We start from the raw sequence: 17,544 nt of genomic DNA, 5'->3' as shown, positions 1-17,544 counted from the left end.
AGATGCCAAGTTTGGGAAGCTTTAAATGGCAGCCACTAACAAATCAGACCAGACTATTCTTCCCTAGAATGTTGATCTTTTATGATTTTAGCCAGATATTCCTCACCTGAACACATAACTGAAATGGAGCCCTTCATTGGGAATTAAGTAACCTCCATATCTGTAGGAAGCAGAATTAGCAACAAACACGATGCACTGGGAAAAACCAAAGCAGAGTCCGTAAATATTCGCTTTTCGGAGGGCTGTCTTGTATGGCTTCTTCAGTTCTGCCTCAAACGCTTCTATAAACTGCCTCTCCTTTCCAATCCCAGCCACAGTACGGATATTACTGAGGGCTTCGTTTGTAATCTGAAGAAGGAAAAAGAGCATTAGAAATAAAAGAGCAGAGGTAACTACTTTCATGACATTTTCAGTGGTTACATGGATTAGATCTAGTGCAAATGGCAGAAGGCGATACATATCACATCTTCTGGGAACACAAAGAAGTTGCTGGAAATCAACTTGACTAGACCCTGAGACGTCCTATCAGTTCAAGTTCTACTCACTACTAACATGGGTCCGTATAGTCAAGGCTATGGTTTTTCCAGTAGTCATGTATGGATGTGAGAGTTGGACTATAAAGAAAGCTGAGTACTGAAGAATTGATGCTTTTGAACTGTGGTGCTGGAGAAGACTCTTGAGAGTCCCTTGGACTGCAAGGAGATCCAATCAGTCCATCCTAAAGCAGATCAGTCCTGGGTGTTCATTGGAAGGACTGATGTTGAAGCAGAAACTCCAACACTTGGCCATCTGATGCGAAGAGCTGATTCATTTGAAAAGACCCTGATGCTGCGAAAGATTGAGAGCAGAAGGGGATGACAGAGGGTGAGATGGTTGGATGGCATCACCGACTCAATGGACATGGGTTTGGGTAGACTGCAGCAGTTGGTGATGGATAAGGAGGCCTGGCATGCTGCGGTTCACGGGTCGCAAAGAGTCAGACATGACTGAGTGACTGAACTGAACTGAATTGAACATGGCTTCATTGCCTCTAATTGTTGAGGAAGAGAGGAGAGGGAGAAAATTGGTACAGAAGGCTCTCTTTATGAATTCATTTGAAACGTCCAAAACGTTTAGATGTGTCCGAGATGTTTAGATGTTCTTTAGATGTGTCCGAGACAGAAGATTTTTTTCATAATATAAATTAAAAATACTAGATTCTATTTCTTAAAAATTATTCTGACAAAATATTATATAAGAAAAATTAAGTATAAAGCTTATTTTTTAGTCTATACTATGAATTTGTATTTGTTTCAATCCCTACTCTAGGGTAAATAATTACTATTTCTGAATTAGGGTCCTATCCTAAAAAAGGTACAAAAGTGGGCTACTTTCTACCATTGGCATACAAAATCCTTTTGGCTTCTGCCTACTTGGCTATGTTAACTTTTACTCTTCAAAGAGACAAACCTTAGTTGATAGTAAATTTATTAAAAGGGGAGGGTGTATATATGTGTGTGTGGATGATTTATTGTCCCTGATAAACGTCTATGCCATCATCTCTTCACTTATCTCTGATAACCAGATTTAATTAGAACAGTCTTAAAAGTGCATAGCTGCAGCCTAAATGTCTTCAAGATCTAAACTGTATGTATCTCATGGTTCTCTTTGGGAAAGATATTTGCCACAAATCTAGCAGACATTGAAGTGTGAAAGTTAAAAGTGTGTGCCAAAAAGATGGTTAATTCCTTTCTATGTTGGTAGTATGACCTGGAGAAACCATTAAGCTAAAAAAAGAAGAAAAAAAAAGAACAGACAATAAATGTAACTATCCACTCCTGCAAAGGAGGATACTATGCCAAATTGGGATGTGAAAAAGATAACTGTCTAGGAGTAAACTGAACATGTGACCTCTGTGTTTGCCCCATTATTTCTCCACATCTGCTCAACCTCAGCATCAGAGGCATATATGAAAAAGGCTAATGGGAAGTTTGTAACCATGAATGATTGCAGGCTGACAGCTTTCTTAGGCTTGTTTGCACTACTCCTTCTTAGCAGTTTGATAGCCACTCAGCCATAAGCAGCCTGAAAAGTGGGTGTGGGAGATTACCTGTCCCGCAATCTCCAGAGACTCCTTGTCATGAGTGGCAAATCCCATCAACATTCTGGTCTGTATGGCTCCCGATAAAGCCAAGAAAGGGAAGAAGCACACGATGACCAGGCTTAGCTTCCAGCTAAAGAGGAAGGCAATGATCATGGCCACAGCGATGTTAGTGAAGGCATTTACCATCATCCCGATCTGAGAGCCGGTAGCCTGCAAGCCAAATGCAATCAATCTCAGATATGCAGTCTCTGACTAAACATCATGAGAAGGTTGTTTTATAGCAAAAAGATAGCTTAAATTATTATGATAAAATCATAATATACAATATATATATAAAACATAATGTTTATCATGTTAGCCGTTTCTAAAAGTATAAGCCAGTGGTATTAAATACCTTCACAATGCCATGCAACCATCACCATATTTATTCCCAAAGCTTTTTCATCATCCCTAACAAAAACTCTATACCCAATCAATATTAACACCCCTTCCTCCCTCTCCCCAGCTCCTGCTAACCTCTATTCTATTTTCTGTCTTTGTGACTTTGTCAGTTCAAGGTACCACATACAAGTGAAACCATACAACATTTATCCCTCTATGTCTAGCTGATTTCACTAAGCATAATGTTTCCAAGGTTCATCCATGTTAAAGCAGGTATCAGAATTTTATTTATTTTAAAGCTGAACAATATTCCATAGTGAGTATATACCATATTTTGTTTATTCATTGATGTTGATAAACACTTGAGTTGCTTTCAGCTTTTGGCCATAATGAACAATGGTGACATGAACATGGGTATACAAGTATTTGTTTGTGTCCCTGCTTTCAATTCTTTAGGGTTTATATAACTAGGAATGAAATCACTGATCATATAGTAGTTCTGTATTTAAAAAAGGGAGACTCTTCTACATAATGAGACCCCCGTAGAGCATTTGAACCCTAGATTAATAAAAGTATTACATCTTATTCACAGCTTCTTGGGAGCTCATCTATTGACTAATCTCATTTCATGGATTTCAGAGCTAGAGCAGTCAGTGAGAGATTAATTCTAGTGATAATGAATAACCTATAAAACTCCTTGAAGATTGAAGGTTGCAAAAACAGTAAAAATGAGCTTATGGCTTATTTATTTAGTCTAACGTCAAGAATAAGGTGAACTAGACACTAGAAAACTCAGATGATAAAAGTAAAATTGGTATAAACTCTTTAAGCAGCAAGATAATGCATATTAAAACCTTTCAAAATGATTATACATTTTGATCCAATGATTATATTTTAAGAACCAAAAAATAATCAAGAATATGCCAAGCCTGATGTAAAATGATATAAATTACTTACAAGGAGGAGACCTAAATGGGAAATTCTTTAAGAAATTGCGATATATAAAAATAATGAACTATATAGTCATTAAAAATATATCATAGAAGAATATATAAGGGCAAAAATATGCTCACATCAGGTTTCTTGACAGAAAAAAAGAAAGATTACAAAATAATATGCAGAGTGCAACCCAAAGACTGTGAGAAACACATTTCCACAGAAAAAAACCTATGTAAACATGTGTTAGTCGTTCAGTCATGTCCAACTCTTTGCAATCCCATGGACTGTAGCCTGCCAGTCTCCTCTGTCCATGGAAATTTCCAAGCGAGAATACTGCAGTGGGTAACCATCCCCTTCTCCAGGGAATCTTCCTGACCCAGGGATCAAACCTGGGTCTCCTGCATTTCAGGCAGATTCTTTATTGTCTGAGCCACAGGGAAGCCCCAGAGAAAAAGCCTAGAATGATCAATGTGAAAAATTTACAGGGACTTTCCTCGCAGTAAAAGGATTCTATATTCCTTTGAAATTCTCCATGTCATAGTCCATATCGTTGGTTGAACTGGTAGGAGTTGAGATATACATACAATAAGGCACCAGGAATCCAGCAAGATTTTTCTTCCAGGAAGAGCCTCACAGACAAACCATGACTTTTTCTCCTCTTTGCCTTTTTATCACGGAAAGTGAGTAGATGTGTTGGGAGGCAAGCTGAGCTCTCATCACTTTAATCCAAATGCTTGATTTTATAAGGGTGTAGCCTCACCTTGTACATATGGGTAAGTGTCCTGAACAAAGCAACAGATTCTGGGGTTTAGAAACCACAGCTTAGTCTCTATTATTCAGATACACAGACTTTGGAATGTGTCAAGATTCTAGATAGCAATCATTTCCATCTTTCCCTTGGTTTCCTGGGCTGCTCAGAACAACTTCTCTTTTCCTAAGACTAATTTATAACCCCGGACACCTGTGGAAGAAGGCTTTCATCCACATGCCCCCTGGAGGACGCTATTAAGTCCCATGGAATAATAATCTGAGAAAGGAGACTTGGAAAAGTTCCCAATTACTAAACTTGCAGGAAATCCGAAACCCGACAGATTTTGATTCATACTGTAACACTGATTCTCGGCACTGCCGAGGAGACAGTTTGCTTTCACTGCTGTTTGTCAGCTTTGGAAATGAGAGAAAATGTGGCTCTGGGATACCCTAGTCCCATGAGTTCCCATTTCATAGGAAATACCTACGTAATTCTAAAAGAACCTCTTGATGAAAGTGAAAGAGGAGAGTGAAAAAGCTGTCTTAAAACTCAACATTCAAAAAACTAAAATCATGGCATCCAGTCCCATCACTTCATGGCAAATAGATGGGGAAATGATGGAAACAGTGACAGACTTTATTTTCTTGGGCTCCAAAATCACTGCAGATGGTGACTACAGTCATGAAATTAAAAGACGCTTGCTCCTTGGAAGAAAAGCTATGACAAATCTAGACAGTGTATTAAAAAAACAGAGACATTACTTTGCCAGCAAAGGTTCATATAGTCAAAGCTATGGTTTTTCCAGTAGTCATATATGAATGTGAGAGTTGGACTATATAGAAGGCTGAGCACCAAAGAACTGATGCTTTTGAACTCTGGTGTTGAAGAATACTCTTAAGAGTCCCTTGGACTGCAAGAAGATCAAACCAGTCAATCCTAAGGGAAATCAATCCTGAATATTCATTGGAAGGACTGATGCTGAAGCTGAAACTCCAATACTTTGGCCATTTGATCCAAACAGCTGACTCATTAGAAAAGACCCTATGCTGGGAAAGACTGAAGGTGGGAGGAGAAGGGGACCACAGAGGACGAGATGGTTGAATGGCATTACCAACTCAATGGACATGAGTTTGAGCAAGGTCTGGGAGATGGTGAAGGACAGGGAAGTCTGGTGTGCTGCTGCCCATGGGGTCACAACGAGTTCAGACATGACTGAGTGACTGAACAACAACGTGTGTAATTATCAGAATACGCAAAGGAAAGAAAGTCTACTTCAGTTGCTGCATCCCTGGTTTCCCCCATGGCTTACCCCTTGAACTTGGGAAGCATCTGTAGCAAGCCGTGTTGTCAGGGCTCCGGGGCTATTTCTGAGGTCATCGAACCAGCCGATGTCTTGCCCTAACATTGCTCTGAAACCCAATTTACGTAGCCTTTTTGTCAGAAGTTCCCCGGATTTGGCAAAAGCATATCCCTAAAACATAAAGGAATCTTTAGTGATATTTTAACTTGAAATGGCAGAAAATAGCTAAATTGCTTACTGAAAAATAAAATTCCTTACCTGCAGAAACTGAGTGCAAAGAGAGAGACAGCCTACTGCTACAAAGAGCAGGCACACACCATGGATCTGTGATCTTTGTTCTTCTTTATCAGGAATTGAAAAAGTCTTTGCAAGACAGTAAGCAAGGAGGTCACTTTATTATTACAAACAACAGCAAAAGAAATAAATTCAAATATGTTTAAAAGGAATTTATCTTAGGCATTGGGTTAAAAACAAGTTCACTATAAACATACTAGTATTAAACCAAAGTTAACTACGAATATGTGTACTTTATCTGTGAAGAAGGAAGGCTGGTGAATGGAAACCAGTAGTTACGATTTAAAGAATTTTTACCTTGCTTCTTTGCCTGCTGTAGGCAATTTTATTGACTTTTCTTTGATACAGATGAAAAATATGATGAGATGCTTCAAATTCTTTACATAATAAGGTAAGGGGAAAAGGAAAGAAGTGGGGAAGTTACTTGAGAATCTAAGAATATTATTCTCTCCTAGTATTAGTTTTATAGTATATATATATATATATATATATACACACAAATAATGGCATCATTAAAAAAGCAGCTGGCATATACACAAAAGCAACTAGCTATCAAGGCATTGACTGGGACTGGCTTAGGACAGAAAAGTCTTCATCCATCAGAGGCTGAAGTTGCTGCTTCTAAATCATCAGAAGTTGAAAACATTCCCCTCAAATAAAACTATGGAAATTATGAGTGGGTTTTTTTTTCAGGCTATAATAAGTGGCAAACTTAGAGGAACGTGTTCAAGTAACTGACAACAGCCCAAGCTGTTGCAACAAGAAAATGTAAAGAACAGCTGCATACTCTTAATAACATCACCTTACAGTAGGTTTTAGGTACAACAAAACCTTCTTAATTCAGACTATGTGACGGAGCTGCGAGAGTTCAGAAAGACTATTCATTAGAGAACCGCACAATAAATCTCTATTGATTGCTCTGCATTAGTTTGAATAATTACAACAACGTCAGCAAGCAGTTGCTCAAAAGAAACCATTTATTCAATAAATATTCGAATGACTGCTGTATGCCAAACAAATCTCCTGAAAGCAATGTTTACTTCTCTATTAACAAGTCCTTTTTTGTAAAACAGAAGTAACCCATTGAAATCATCACAAATTTTGAAGTGGGAGGAGGTGTTCTAAATTAATGAGGTGTATTGTTTTCAGGACAGAGTTTCTGGGGCCTTTATAGCTCTTAGTAATAAAAGATATATTCATTCCTAATGAATGAAGTGGGTTCAGAAGATGTCATAGTCATTCATCCCAGTATGGAATAACTCATGTAAGTTAATTTTACAGTTTATAAATAAAAGGACTTATATTTAAGTTTGGTTTTAAAAAAAAAATTATAAAAATCCCCCCAAACCCCAAACTGTGATGCCATAATTCTCATTCCTCCATATGGTTCTCTATTGTAATCATGGACTATAGCACTACAGATTAACCAGTTTAACTTTTATTTTACACATGGGAAACTAAAGCCCACGAGCTCAAGTCCTCTGTCTAGGCTCGTTTAGCTGGTGGTCATTGCTCTGTTCTGTTCTGTTCAGTAGCTCAGTCGTGTCTGACTCTTTGCAACCACATGGACTGCAGCACGCCAGGCTTCCCTGACCATCACCAACTCCTGGAGTTTGCTCAAACTCATGTCCATTGAGTCAGTGATGCCACCCAACCATCTCATCCTTTGTCGTCACCATCTCCTCCCACCTTCAATCTTTCCCAGCATCAGGGTCTTTTCAAATGAGTCAGCCGTTTGCATCTGGTGGCCAAAGTATTGGAGTTTCAGCTGCAGCATCAGTCCTTTCAAAGAATATTTAGGACTGATCTCCTTTAGGATGGACTGGTTGGATCTCCTTGCTGTCCAAGAGACTCTCAAGAGTCTTCTCCAGCACCACAGTTCAAAAGCATCAACTCTTCAGCACTCAGCCTTCTTTATAGTCCAACTCTCATATCCATACATAACTACTGGAAAAACCATAGCTTTGACTAGATGGACCTTTGTGGGCAAAGTAATGTCTCTGCTTTTTAATATGCTATCTAGGTTGGTCATAACTTTACTTCCAAGGAGCAAGTGTCTTTTAATTTCATGGCTGTAGTCACCATCTGCAGTAATTTTGGAGCCCCCAAAAATAAAGTCTCTCACTGTTTACATCGTTTCCCCATCTATTTGCCATGAAGTGATGGGACCAGATGCCATGATTTTAGATTCTTGAATGTTGAGTTTTAAGCCAGCTTTTCACTCTCCTCTTTCACTTTCATCAAGAGGCTCTTTAGTTCCTCTTTGCTTTCTGCCATAAGGGTGGTGTGATCTGCATATCTGAGGTTACTGACACTTCTCCTGGCAATCTGGATTCCAGCTTGTGCTTCATCCAGTCCAACATTTCACATGATTTACTTTGCATATTAAGTTAAATAAGCAGGGTGACAACATACAGCCTTGACATACTCCTTTCCTAATTTGGAACCAGTCTGCTGTTCCATATCCATTTCTAACTGTTCCTTCTTGACCTGCATACAGATTTCTCAGAAGGCAGGTCAGGTGGTCTGGTATTCCCATCTCTGTAAGAATTTTCCACAGTTTGTTGTGATCCACACAGTCAAAGGCTTTGGCATCGTTAACAAAGCAGAAATAGATGCTTTTCTGGAACTCTCCTGCTTTTCTGATGATCCAACGGATGTTGGCAATTTGATTTTTGGTTTCTCTGCCTTTTCTAAATCCAACTTGAACATCTGGAAGTTCACGGTTCTGTTGTAGCCTGGCTTGCAGAATTTTGAGCATAACTTTGCTAGCATGTGAGATGAGTGCCATTATGTGGTAGCTTGAACACTCTTTGGAATTGGACTGAAAACTGACCTTTTCCAGTCCTGTGGCCACTGCTGAGTTTTCCAAATTTGCTGGCATATTGAGTGCAGTATTTTCACAGCATCATCTTTTAAGATTTGAAATAGCTCAACTGGAATTTCATCACCTCCACTAGCTTTGTAGTGATGATTCCTAAGACCCACTTGACTTCACATTCTAGGATGTCTGACTCTTGGTGAGTAATCACACCATCGTGGTTATCTGGGTCATGAAGACCTTTTTTGTATAGTTCTTCTGTGTATTCCTGCCACCTCTTCTTAATATCTTCTGCTTCTGTTAGGTCCATACCATTTCTGCCCTTTATTGTGCCCATCTTTACATGAAATGTTCCCTTGGTATCTCTAATTTTCTTGAAGAGATCTCTAGTCTTTCCCATTCTGTTGTTTTCCTCTATTTCTTTTCATTGATCACTGAGGAAGACTTTCTTATCTCTCCTTGCTATTCTTTGGAACTCTGCATTCAGATGGATATATCTTTCCTTTACTCCTTTGCCTTTCACTTCTTTTCTTTTCTCAGCTATTTGTAAGGTCTCCTCAGATAACAATTTTGTCTTTTTGCATTTCTTTATCTTGGGGATAGTCTTGATCACTACCTCCTGTACAATGTTACGAACCTCCATCCATAATTCTTCAAGGCACTCTGAAGGAAATGCCTATTTTCCAGATTCCAGTGCAATGGTTTTTTTTTTCTGGGCACAACCCTGTTGGTTCTGGGTTAATACCCATCTTCTCAGTATTAAAAAGAAGAATGTTTGTCTAATATTAAATTTCAAGATTGGGCATCATCTATCTGTAATCTTTACCCCTAAACTCTGCTGCATGAGTCCTTTGTACATTCTTACTGAAATGCACCCCAAAGGGCTGCCCATCCATAGGTTTCTCTGTTTTTAGACCAGCTATAGTTTGCGCACACATCTACACCATCTTGTAAAGGTGAGTTTAGGGAGAAAATGAAATTTCATTAGATTCTTGCTATTTACTAGATACAAATGAATTACTTAATCTACTTTAATTTAAATGAGGATTTCCTTAAAATTGGAATTCTTAAAACAGCCCGGTGAGGTAGATTTTCTTGTCCCATAATACAGATAAAGAAACTAAGACTCATCAAAAAGAAGCCACTTGCCTAAACACACACAAACAGTATGGAGCAGAGAACGCAGCAAATCCAAGGCTGGCTGATTCCAACATTCATGCTTTTCCCCAGCACGGGTGTGTGCTGCATGCTAAGTCGCTTCAGTTGTGTCTGACCCTTTGTGACCTTATGGAACCTGCCAGGTTCCTCTGTCCATGGGATTCTCTAGGCAAGAATACTGGGGTGGGTTGCCATGCCCTTCTCCAGGGGATCTTCCCAACCCAGGGATCAAACCCACATCTCTTACATCTCCTACATTGGTAGGGAGATTCTTTAACATTAGCGCTATCTGGGAATCCCTTTCCCCAGCGTGCTACATCCAAACTACTGTTCCAGGTCAAGCAGACCCAGTGAAAGTGAACAAGAGAAAGTAAGCCTTACGTGTACATTGAGGCTTCACTAGATTAGCAACCAGGCTCCTAATGCCCAATTTTTTGCTGTGTCCTTGTTCCAAACTATGGTCTCAATACCAAATGTGAATATCATGCCCTTTAGAAATGTCAGAATGACAATAGCACAATTAAGACCAGACTATTATCTGACTCATGATTATACCCTATGAGATGAAAGCATCATGAACCCACTGATGAATCTGTGATAATTACGCTAAGAGACAAAAACAACCTTCTTTATCAAAGAAAAATAGTAAAGCTTTATTCTCTTAGCAAACTTAACCCTGTAAGAACATCAATGATGAACAGATTTTGGATTTCATCCTGCTACTCTGATCCTTTGGTCCTTAGGTTAAAACTTAAATTGCTTAGGCTAGGATTTTCTGGTTGTGACCAGAAGAGCCACAGAGAATATTCTCACCATCAGTAACCAAGTGGGTGCTGTTGGAGGGCAGGTGTTATAATTTGAATCATCACATTTTTTCTGACTTGGCCACTCGATAGCCCACAGGAGCTGGAAGGTATCTTACAGAGCCTCTTTGTCAATCCTTCCTTTTATAGTTAAGGAAACTGAGATATCACGAAAGAAGTAGCATGGTGTGACTCCAGGGCAGTAAAGAAGTCTCCTGGTGGGTAATCCAGGACTCTTCCCAAAGCAGTGCATATACAGGGTTTGAGGCTGAGTGAACGCATTCCTTACTCTGCATTCATGAGAAAAAGAGATGATCAGCAAAGGAGCTGAATCCTGGCTTTAATTTAAAAGCAAACATCTAGGGCCTTGGGTCTTAACAGATTCAGCGCCATCCCCTACACCCTCTGCATCTGCATCACTGCTTAGTGAATGCATTTCCAGGGCCTCTCCCTAGTAGAATGTTAGCTTTCTGAGAGCAGGGAGGGCTCTGGTTTTCTTATTCCTCACTGTACTCTTAATACCAGTAACAATACCTGGGAAACAGTAAGTGATCAATAACTATTTTGTGAATGTGAGTGGATTTTTCATTTCAACATCTGTCTTCCTCATAGACTGGAAACTCCATTAGGGAAGGCACCCTCACTAACATGCCAGTCCCTAGTCGAGGGGAGATAATCAACAAGTATCTGTTAAGTGAATAAAAGGACATTGCTATTATATTTAGGATACTGTACTTCCTAGATATTAAGGAATATAAATTAATTATCAAGATGTTTTCAGCATAAGCAGAAATTTCCTTTACCAGAGCTGGTCTCTGCGTTTCCTATTTCCTAGCTTTTTGATAATTTCCTCACTTACCACAAGGGGGCAGTGTGAAGACTGAAGCAAGGGCCGGGGTGCTCCCTATAGGATTGATTTGATTCGGTTTGTGGACTCTGCTGGTCTTTCTATATAACTCATGCCTGCTGGGGCAATTTTCTGGTCAGGATCTCTGCCAGACAGACCATAAAAGTGAAAGAAAAGTAGAGGGGGAAACTGAAACGTGGGACTTTTACACATCCTTTAGGCTAGGCTTCAGAAAAGCTGGTTCTAGGGCTGGTCCCACCACCTTCTGTGACCCTGTGTCGCCTTAAACAAGTTCATAAGTTCTCCCAGCTTCTAGGTTTTCCTCCTTGCTGATCTCATAGGAATCGTGTGTGTGTGAATTTCAACTAAGAAAATATGACAACATTTTGAGAACTGACTTCGCAATGATAAGATTTTATTGGAACTCAGCTCTGCGGTCACATTGCCTGGATTTGAATCCCAGATCCACCACTTACGCCTCTAAGCACTTTAGTTTGCTCCTTTGTCAAATAGGGACAATAAGAATACCTACCACAGCTGGTTATTAGGAAAGTTTAGTGAACTATTATATATAAAGTTCTCAGGGCCTAATTAATGTTTGTAATTATTATCATCAAATTATTATTTTATAGCAATAATATCAGATGGAGAATATTAAAACTCCTAGGAGATGAAAAACTGAAATAAGCTTATTCTTTATACATGCCTTATTTTACTTCTCTCTTCCTTTTCCTGTTTTCTTCCCCAACTTCCCATTTCAATGGTGCAATGAACAGAAGAGCAGAAGAGCAGAGTATTATACAACATGCATGAACACTTGCTATTACAAATCAAACTTTGTACCTCAGCTGATCAGCAAGATCGAAATGGCCCCCCAAATCCTTTTATATCATTCAATGAACTTGCTTTGCATTCTTACTTGGTTTGCATATGGGTAAACTGCCCTCTTTGACACTAAGTTTGCAGCCATAGTGTCTTTTTCTTTTTTTTAACAGACACAATGACTGTCAGAGTGTGCTGCCAGCCCAAATGAGAGTCTCAGCTTTGTCTTCTCACCTCCTGTTTGATGGAGACTTGAGACATTTTTAATTCTTTAGAGATGAGAGGGGGAAAAAACAACTAAAAGAACAACAACAAAAAAACTTAAAAAAAAAAGTTCAATACCTTACAACAAGGAACTAACCTAGCAAAAGTGACAATATCCACTGATAGACAAACAAAAGGCAGGAGGAGAATAAAGCTGGTCCAGCTGCTTGCTTACCCCAAGAATCTGGCTGAACAAAAAGGCATACATGGGTGTGACTGTCCCATTGACAGCCGCACCCACAGACCCTACCAGCATGTAGGGCCATTCTCGAGCATTGAGTTTCAGAATCCTCCTCACTGGGGCTGGTTCAATTTCTTCTTCCATAGGAATGTTCTTGTCCTTGAGGGGAGAGGAGGTTACATTAATCATTTAAGTGTTTACATATACTCTTTTTTTTTTTTATTAGTTGGAGGCTAATTACTTTACAGTATTGTAGTGGGTTTTGTCATACATTGACATGAATCAGCCATGTATCTACATGTATTTCCCATCCCGATCCCCCCTCCCACCTCCCTCTCCACCCGATCCCTCTGGGTCTTCCCAGTGCACCAGGCCCGAGCACTTGTCTCATGCATCCAGCCTGGGCTAGTGATCTGTTTCATCCTAGATAATATACATGTTTCGATGCTGTTCTCTTGAAACATCCCACCCTCGCCTTCTCCCACAGAGTCCAAAAGTCTGTTCTGTACATCTGTGTCTCTTTTTCTGTTTTGCATATAGGGTTATCGTTACCATCTTTCTAAATTCCATATATATGTGTTAGTATACTGTAGTGGTCTTTATCTTTCTGGCTTACTTCACTCTGTATAATGGGCTCCAGTTTCATCCATCTCATTAGAACTGATTCAAATGAATTCTTTTTAATGGCTGAGTAATATTCCATGGTGTATATGTACCACAGCTTCCTTACATATACTCTTTTATTACACAGTTGACCCTTTGGCATTCACAGATTTGAGTCATGGTTTGATCGGTTATGCATGACCTCAAAGATCTATAAGACAGGGTGATACGATATTTTGTGAGAGATGGTTCTAAACTGCTTGCCACCATGCTATGACTTGGGGGTCCCTGGTAGCTCAGTGGTAAAGAATCTGCCTGCCAGTGCAACAGACCCAGGAGACACAGGTTCAACACCTGGGCTGAGAAGAACCCCTGGAGTAGGGAATGGCAACCCACTCCAGTATTCTTGCTGGGCTAGTCCCATGGACAGAGGAGCCTGGTGGGCTGTTACAGTCCATGGGGTCACAGAAGAGTCAAGACATGATTTAGGGACTAAACAACATGCTATGACTTGGGTGGGATTGATTTTAGAGTGTCTGCTCATCTGAAGGTGAGCTGGTAGTTCTCTTTTCACAATTGCATAGGTATTAACACTTGGGGAGTAGTAAATAAGGTGGATCTATAAGAAAAATAACTCCCAGTTTAAAAACATGTTTGTGCTATAGTGAGTAAGTTGAGTGCTATGTTGCTTCAGTTGTGTCCGACTCTTTGCAACCCTTTGTGCTATGGTGAGTGGTATTTACATATTCGAGGATTTGTGAAATTTTCAAGATACGTCCTTCATAAATGTCAAAGTCTAGTGACTGCCTCAAGCCCTAAGGCAGGCCAGTGGATCTAAACAATGCAAAATAATTTTTAAAATGTATTAACTGGTGACAATGGTTATCAATTGCATATTTCTGTGAAGGTTTTCTTTAATTAGTGCCCAGAAGTAAATGGTAATCAATTTGGATTTCTAAATTCTGCATGTTCTTTACAAGGAGTACAAATTATTTTAAAATTTCCCCATTCCAATTTCTTTAATTGCCATTAAAGTGTCAGAGCTAGCAAATTTTTAGACTCTTGAAGGCAAAAATTATATTCAGAACTTCATCATTTTTACCATCATTTTTCCTTGTTAATGGTATTCTTCAGTGCTTGGTCGTTAGGCCCATTCTTCAATAATTTGCTAAATTTATTGTCCACTTTGTTTGAGAAAAGACTTTAGGTGGCTTATAAAGATCTGTATTGATTTTTTTTTTTACTTTTTCTATTAAAATATACTAAAAATGTCTACAGCAAATTGAATAAAAAACTGTTAGTGTTCTATTTCATTAACACACAGTTATTTGCCCCTTCAGGAGCTGACCATCAGGAACAGATAACAGTAAGGAACTTCAGATACTATCCTTTTGCTTCCAAAGTCAAAGATTTCATTACCAATTCAATTGAAATAAAAGCCTGGTGTCCATATTCTAGTTGCAAGCCAAATAGGGTGGAGGGAGAGCTTGCTTGGATCTGTCAATGCCTCCATTTCAGGTTCTCTCTTGGTCGGCCCTCAATAGTTGCTACTCACTCATGCAGCAAATCCTTCAATGATTTCATCTCTGATGTCTTACTCGACTCTAGGAAATCAATGCAGAGAGGAAGAAAGGTGCCTGTGAAAGCGTGAGGGAAACGGGCATGTGGAAAGAACGTGGTTCTTGGATGAGCCCCACGTGGCCACTAGTGGAATATATCATGGAGCACTTCAGCTCTCTGGGGCTCAGTTGCCTCCTCCTCCTCAAAAGGGAAGAGCTAGACAAAGTTCTCTGTGGCTCTCTCGTGTTTCTGCACATCTTGTGAACAGAGGCACTGACCACCTTTGTTGAGGCTGTTTTCTCAAGCAAATAGCCTTGGAGGAGAGGGGTAGGGTTTCCATACTAAGAAAAGGGCTTATTGCCCATTATAAAAACACCAGGTTTCTCAAGCCCAGGTTTCCTCTTCCCCTTCATTGGCTGGAATCGCCTGCTTCTCTCTCATCAGCTGAGAAGTGGGGGCAGGCTGGGGGATCAGTGGAAATGTGTGCGCTGGCTCCTGCTTGTGCTTTGAGTAAAAAGTCTTTCAGCTCTGACACAGCTCTTATGTACCCTCCAGCATCCATAAAATCGTGTCAAGCTAACTTGATAGCTTCTTGGAATGTTTGCTACGACCACTGCATTCTCTTGGCAAAACTCTGGTAGCCTTTGCCCTTATGGATGTGAGAGTTGGGCCACAAAGAAGGCTAAGCACTGAAAAATTGATGCTTTCGAACTGTGGTGTTGGAGAAGACTCTTGAAAGTCCCTCAGACAGCAAGGAGATCAAACCAGTCAATCCTAAAGGAAATCAACTCTGAATAGTCATTGGAAGGACTAATGTTGAAGCTGAAACTCCAATACTTTGGCCACCGGATGCGAAGAGCTGACTCATTTGAAAAGACCCTGATGCTGGGAAAGATTGAAGGCAGGAGGAGAAGGGGGTGACAGAGGATGAGATGGTTGGATGGCATCACTGACTCAGTGGACATGAGTTTGAGTAAACTCCAGGAGTTGGTGATGGACAGGGAGGCCTGGCGTGCTGCAGTCCATGGGGCTGCAAAGAGTTGGACACGACTGAGCAACTGAACTGAACTAAAAGTAGTATAAGAACAAGAGAAAATGCAAGTCATTATGTAAAGAAATGTTTTTTTCCTCTGGGATTTTGCAAAGCTAAAGACAAATTAACTCAACTAAAAAAAGATAAAAAGCTAAAAATATGTATTAAAGCAAAAGTCGCTCAGTCGTGTCTGACTCTTTGCAACCCCATGGACTATACAGTCAATGGAATTCTCCAGGCCAGAAGACTGGAGTGGGTAGCCTTCCCCTTCTCCAGGGGATCTTCCCAACCCAGGGATCGAACCCAGGTCTCCCTCACTGCAGGCGGATTCTTTACCAGCTGAGCCACAAGGGAAGCCCAAGAATACTGGAGTGGGTAGCCTATCCCTTCTCCAGCAGATCTTCCCAACCCACAAATCAAACTGAGGTCTCCTGTATTGCAGGTGGATTCTTTACCAGCTGAACTATCAGGGAAGCCCCAAACCATATGTGTGTGTGTGTATATATATATAATACTATAATTAATATATTATATATTAATTAATATAATATAATAAATATAAATATGTGTATATATATATAAAAGATCAGTATATATACATAGATATAATAAATTCACAGCAAACCAGTAACTCACAGAGAGACAAAATAATAAAAGTTTATATACGCTTCCTCACTGCAATTCCTGCCTCTATTGTGTCAATGGTAAGTTGCATAGTGCTCACTTATTTATCATACTTAAAGAAGTATCCTGCCAGCAGCTCCAGTGAAGGAAGAAGAACAGTGCTCTTGCTCATCTTTGCATCCCTAAGACAATATCTGGCACTTGTTAGGTGTGCAATCAATACTTATTGGATGAAAGAATGAATGAAGCTTTTACACTCATGGTGCATAAATGTAAAAAGACATTTATTTAAAAAATACTGATCACACTTTCAAGGTAGATAATTCAATGCTAAACAAAGGGCTTTCCCCAGCTTCCTTCCATCCATATCCTGTGTAGCTCAGGTGAAAATATAACTTCCTACTTAAATCTCATGTCCAGATTTCTATATTTTGTTACATCGAATTCTTCATGCCAACTCATAGGCGGTCTCCTGCCTTGGTGACAACTTTAAGATATGATGATAGGAAATGGTAAATATGACCAAGAAGCAGGTACCTTCCAAATGATTAAACACTAGTAGTCGTTTTTACAGATCTTCTGTCCTATCTCCTATGTGTGTGTGTGAGCAGCCACTCAGTCGTGTCCGACTCTTTGCAACCCAATGGACCTTGCCCACCAGGCTCCTCTGTCCATGAGATTTTCCAGGCAAGAATTCTTGAGTGGGTTGTCATTTCCTTCTCCTGGGGATCTTCCCAACCCAGGGACTGAACTCACATCTCCTGCATTGGCAGGTGGATTCTTTACCACTGAGCTACCTGGGAAACCCTGTCCTATCTCCTAACCAATGCCTAAACCCTACTATAAGTTAGCTGTGATGAAGTGATGGGTTTTTAATATTTGACCTTGACACAATCTCATACATATTCTACCTTTAAGTTCCTCTGAAAAGGTGCCTAGATATCAGAGACTGGAAGCTTTAGCCTGCAGTTTTCCCCTAATCCTAGTCTCAATTTTATTAGCATTATAACTGTGATCTGATTTATGAAAGCCAAGAGTATAGCTTGGAGACCAAGAGAAAACAGGCTATATATAGTCTTA

General features: G+C 39.8%; 1 protein-coding gene across 6 annotated transcripts in view; it reads right to left on the bottom strand.

Moving 5' to 3' along the window:
* Positions 1–17,544, bottom strand: part of ABCB11 (ATP binding cassette subfamily B member 11) — a 109,527-nt gene that overhangs the window by 14,042 nt on the left and 77,941 nt on the right. For all 6 annotated transcript variants that reach the window (XM_070476083.1, XM_070476081.1, XM_070476079.1 and 3 more), the window contains 5 exons: positions 12,639–12,803; positions 5,713–5,817; positions 5,464–5,625; positions 2,090–2,293; positions 107–348 (listed from right to left, as the gene is read on the bottom strand). In XM_070476083.1, the coding sequence (XP_070332184.1) occupies positions 107–348; positions 2,090–2,293; positions 5,464–5,625; positions 5,713–5,817; positions 12,639–12,803 (878 nt within the window). The remainder of the gene's footprint in view (positions 1–106; positions 349–2,089; positions 2,294–5,463; positions 5,626–5,712; positions 5,818–12,638; positions 12,804–17,544) is intronic.

This window comes from Odocoileus virginianus, chromosome 13, assembly GCF_023699985.2.
Source record: "Odocoileus virginianus isolate 20LAN1187 ecotype Illinois chromosome 13, Ovbor_1.2, whole genome shotgun sequence".
In the NCBI taxonomy this organism is placed as follows: Eukaryota; Metazoa; Chordata; class Mammalia; order Artiodactyla; family Cervidae; genus Odocoileus; species Odocoileus virginianus.
This window is presented reverse-complemented; position numbering and strand designations above follow the sequence as displayed.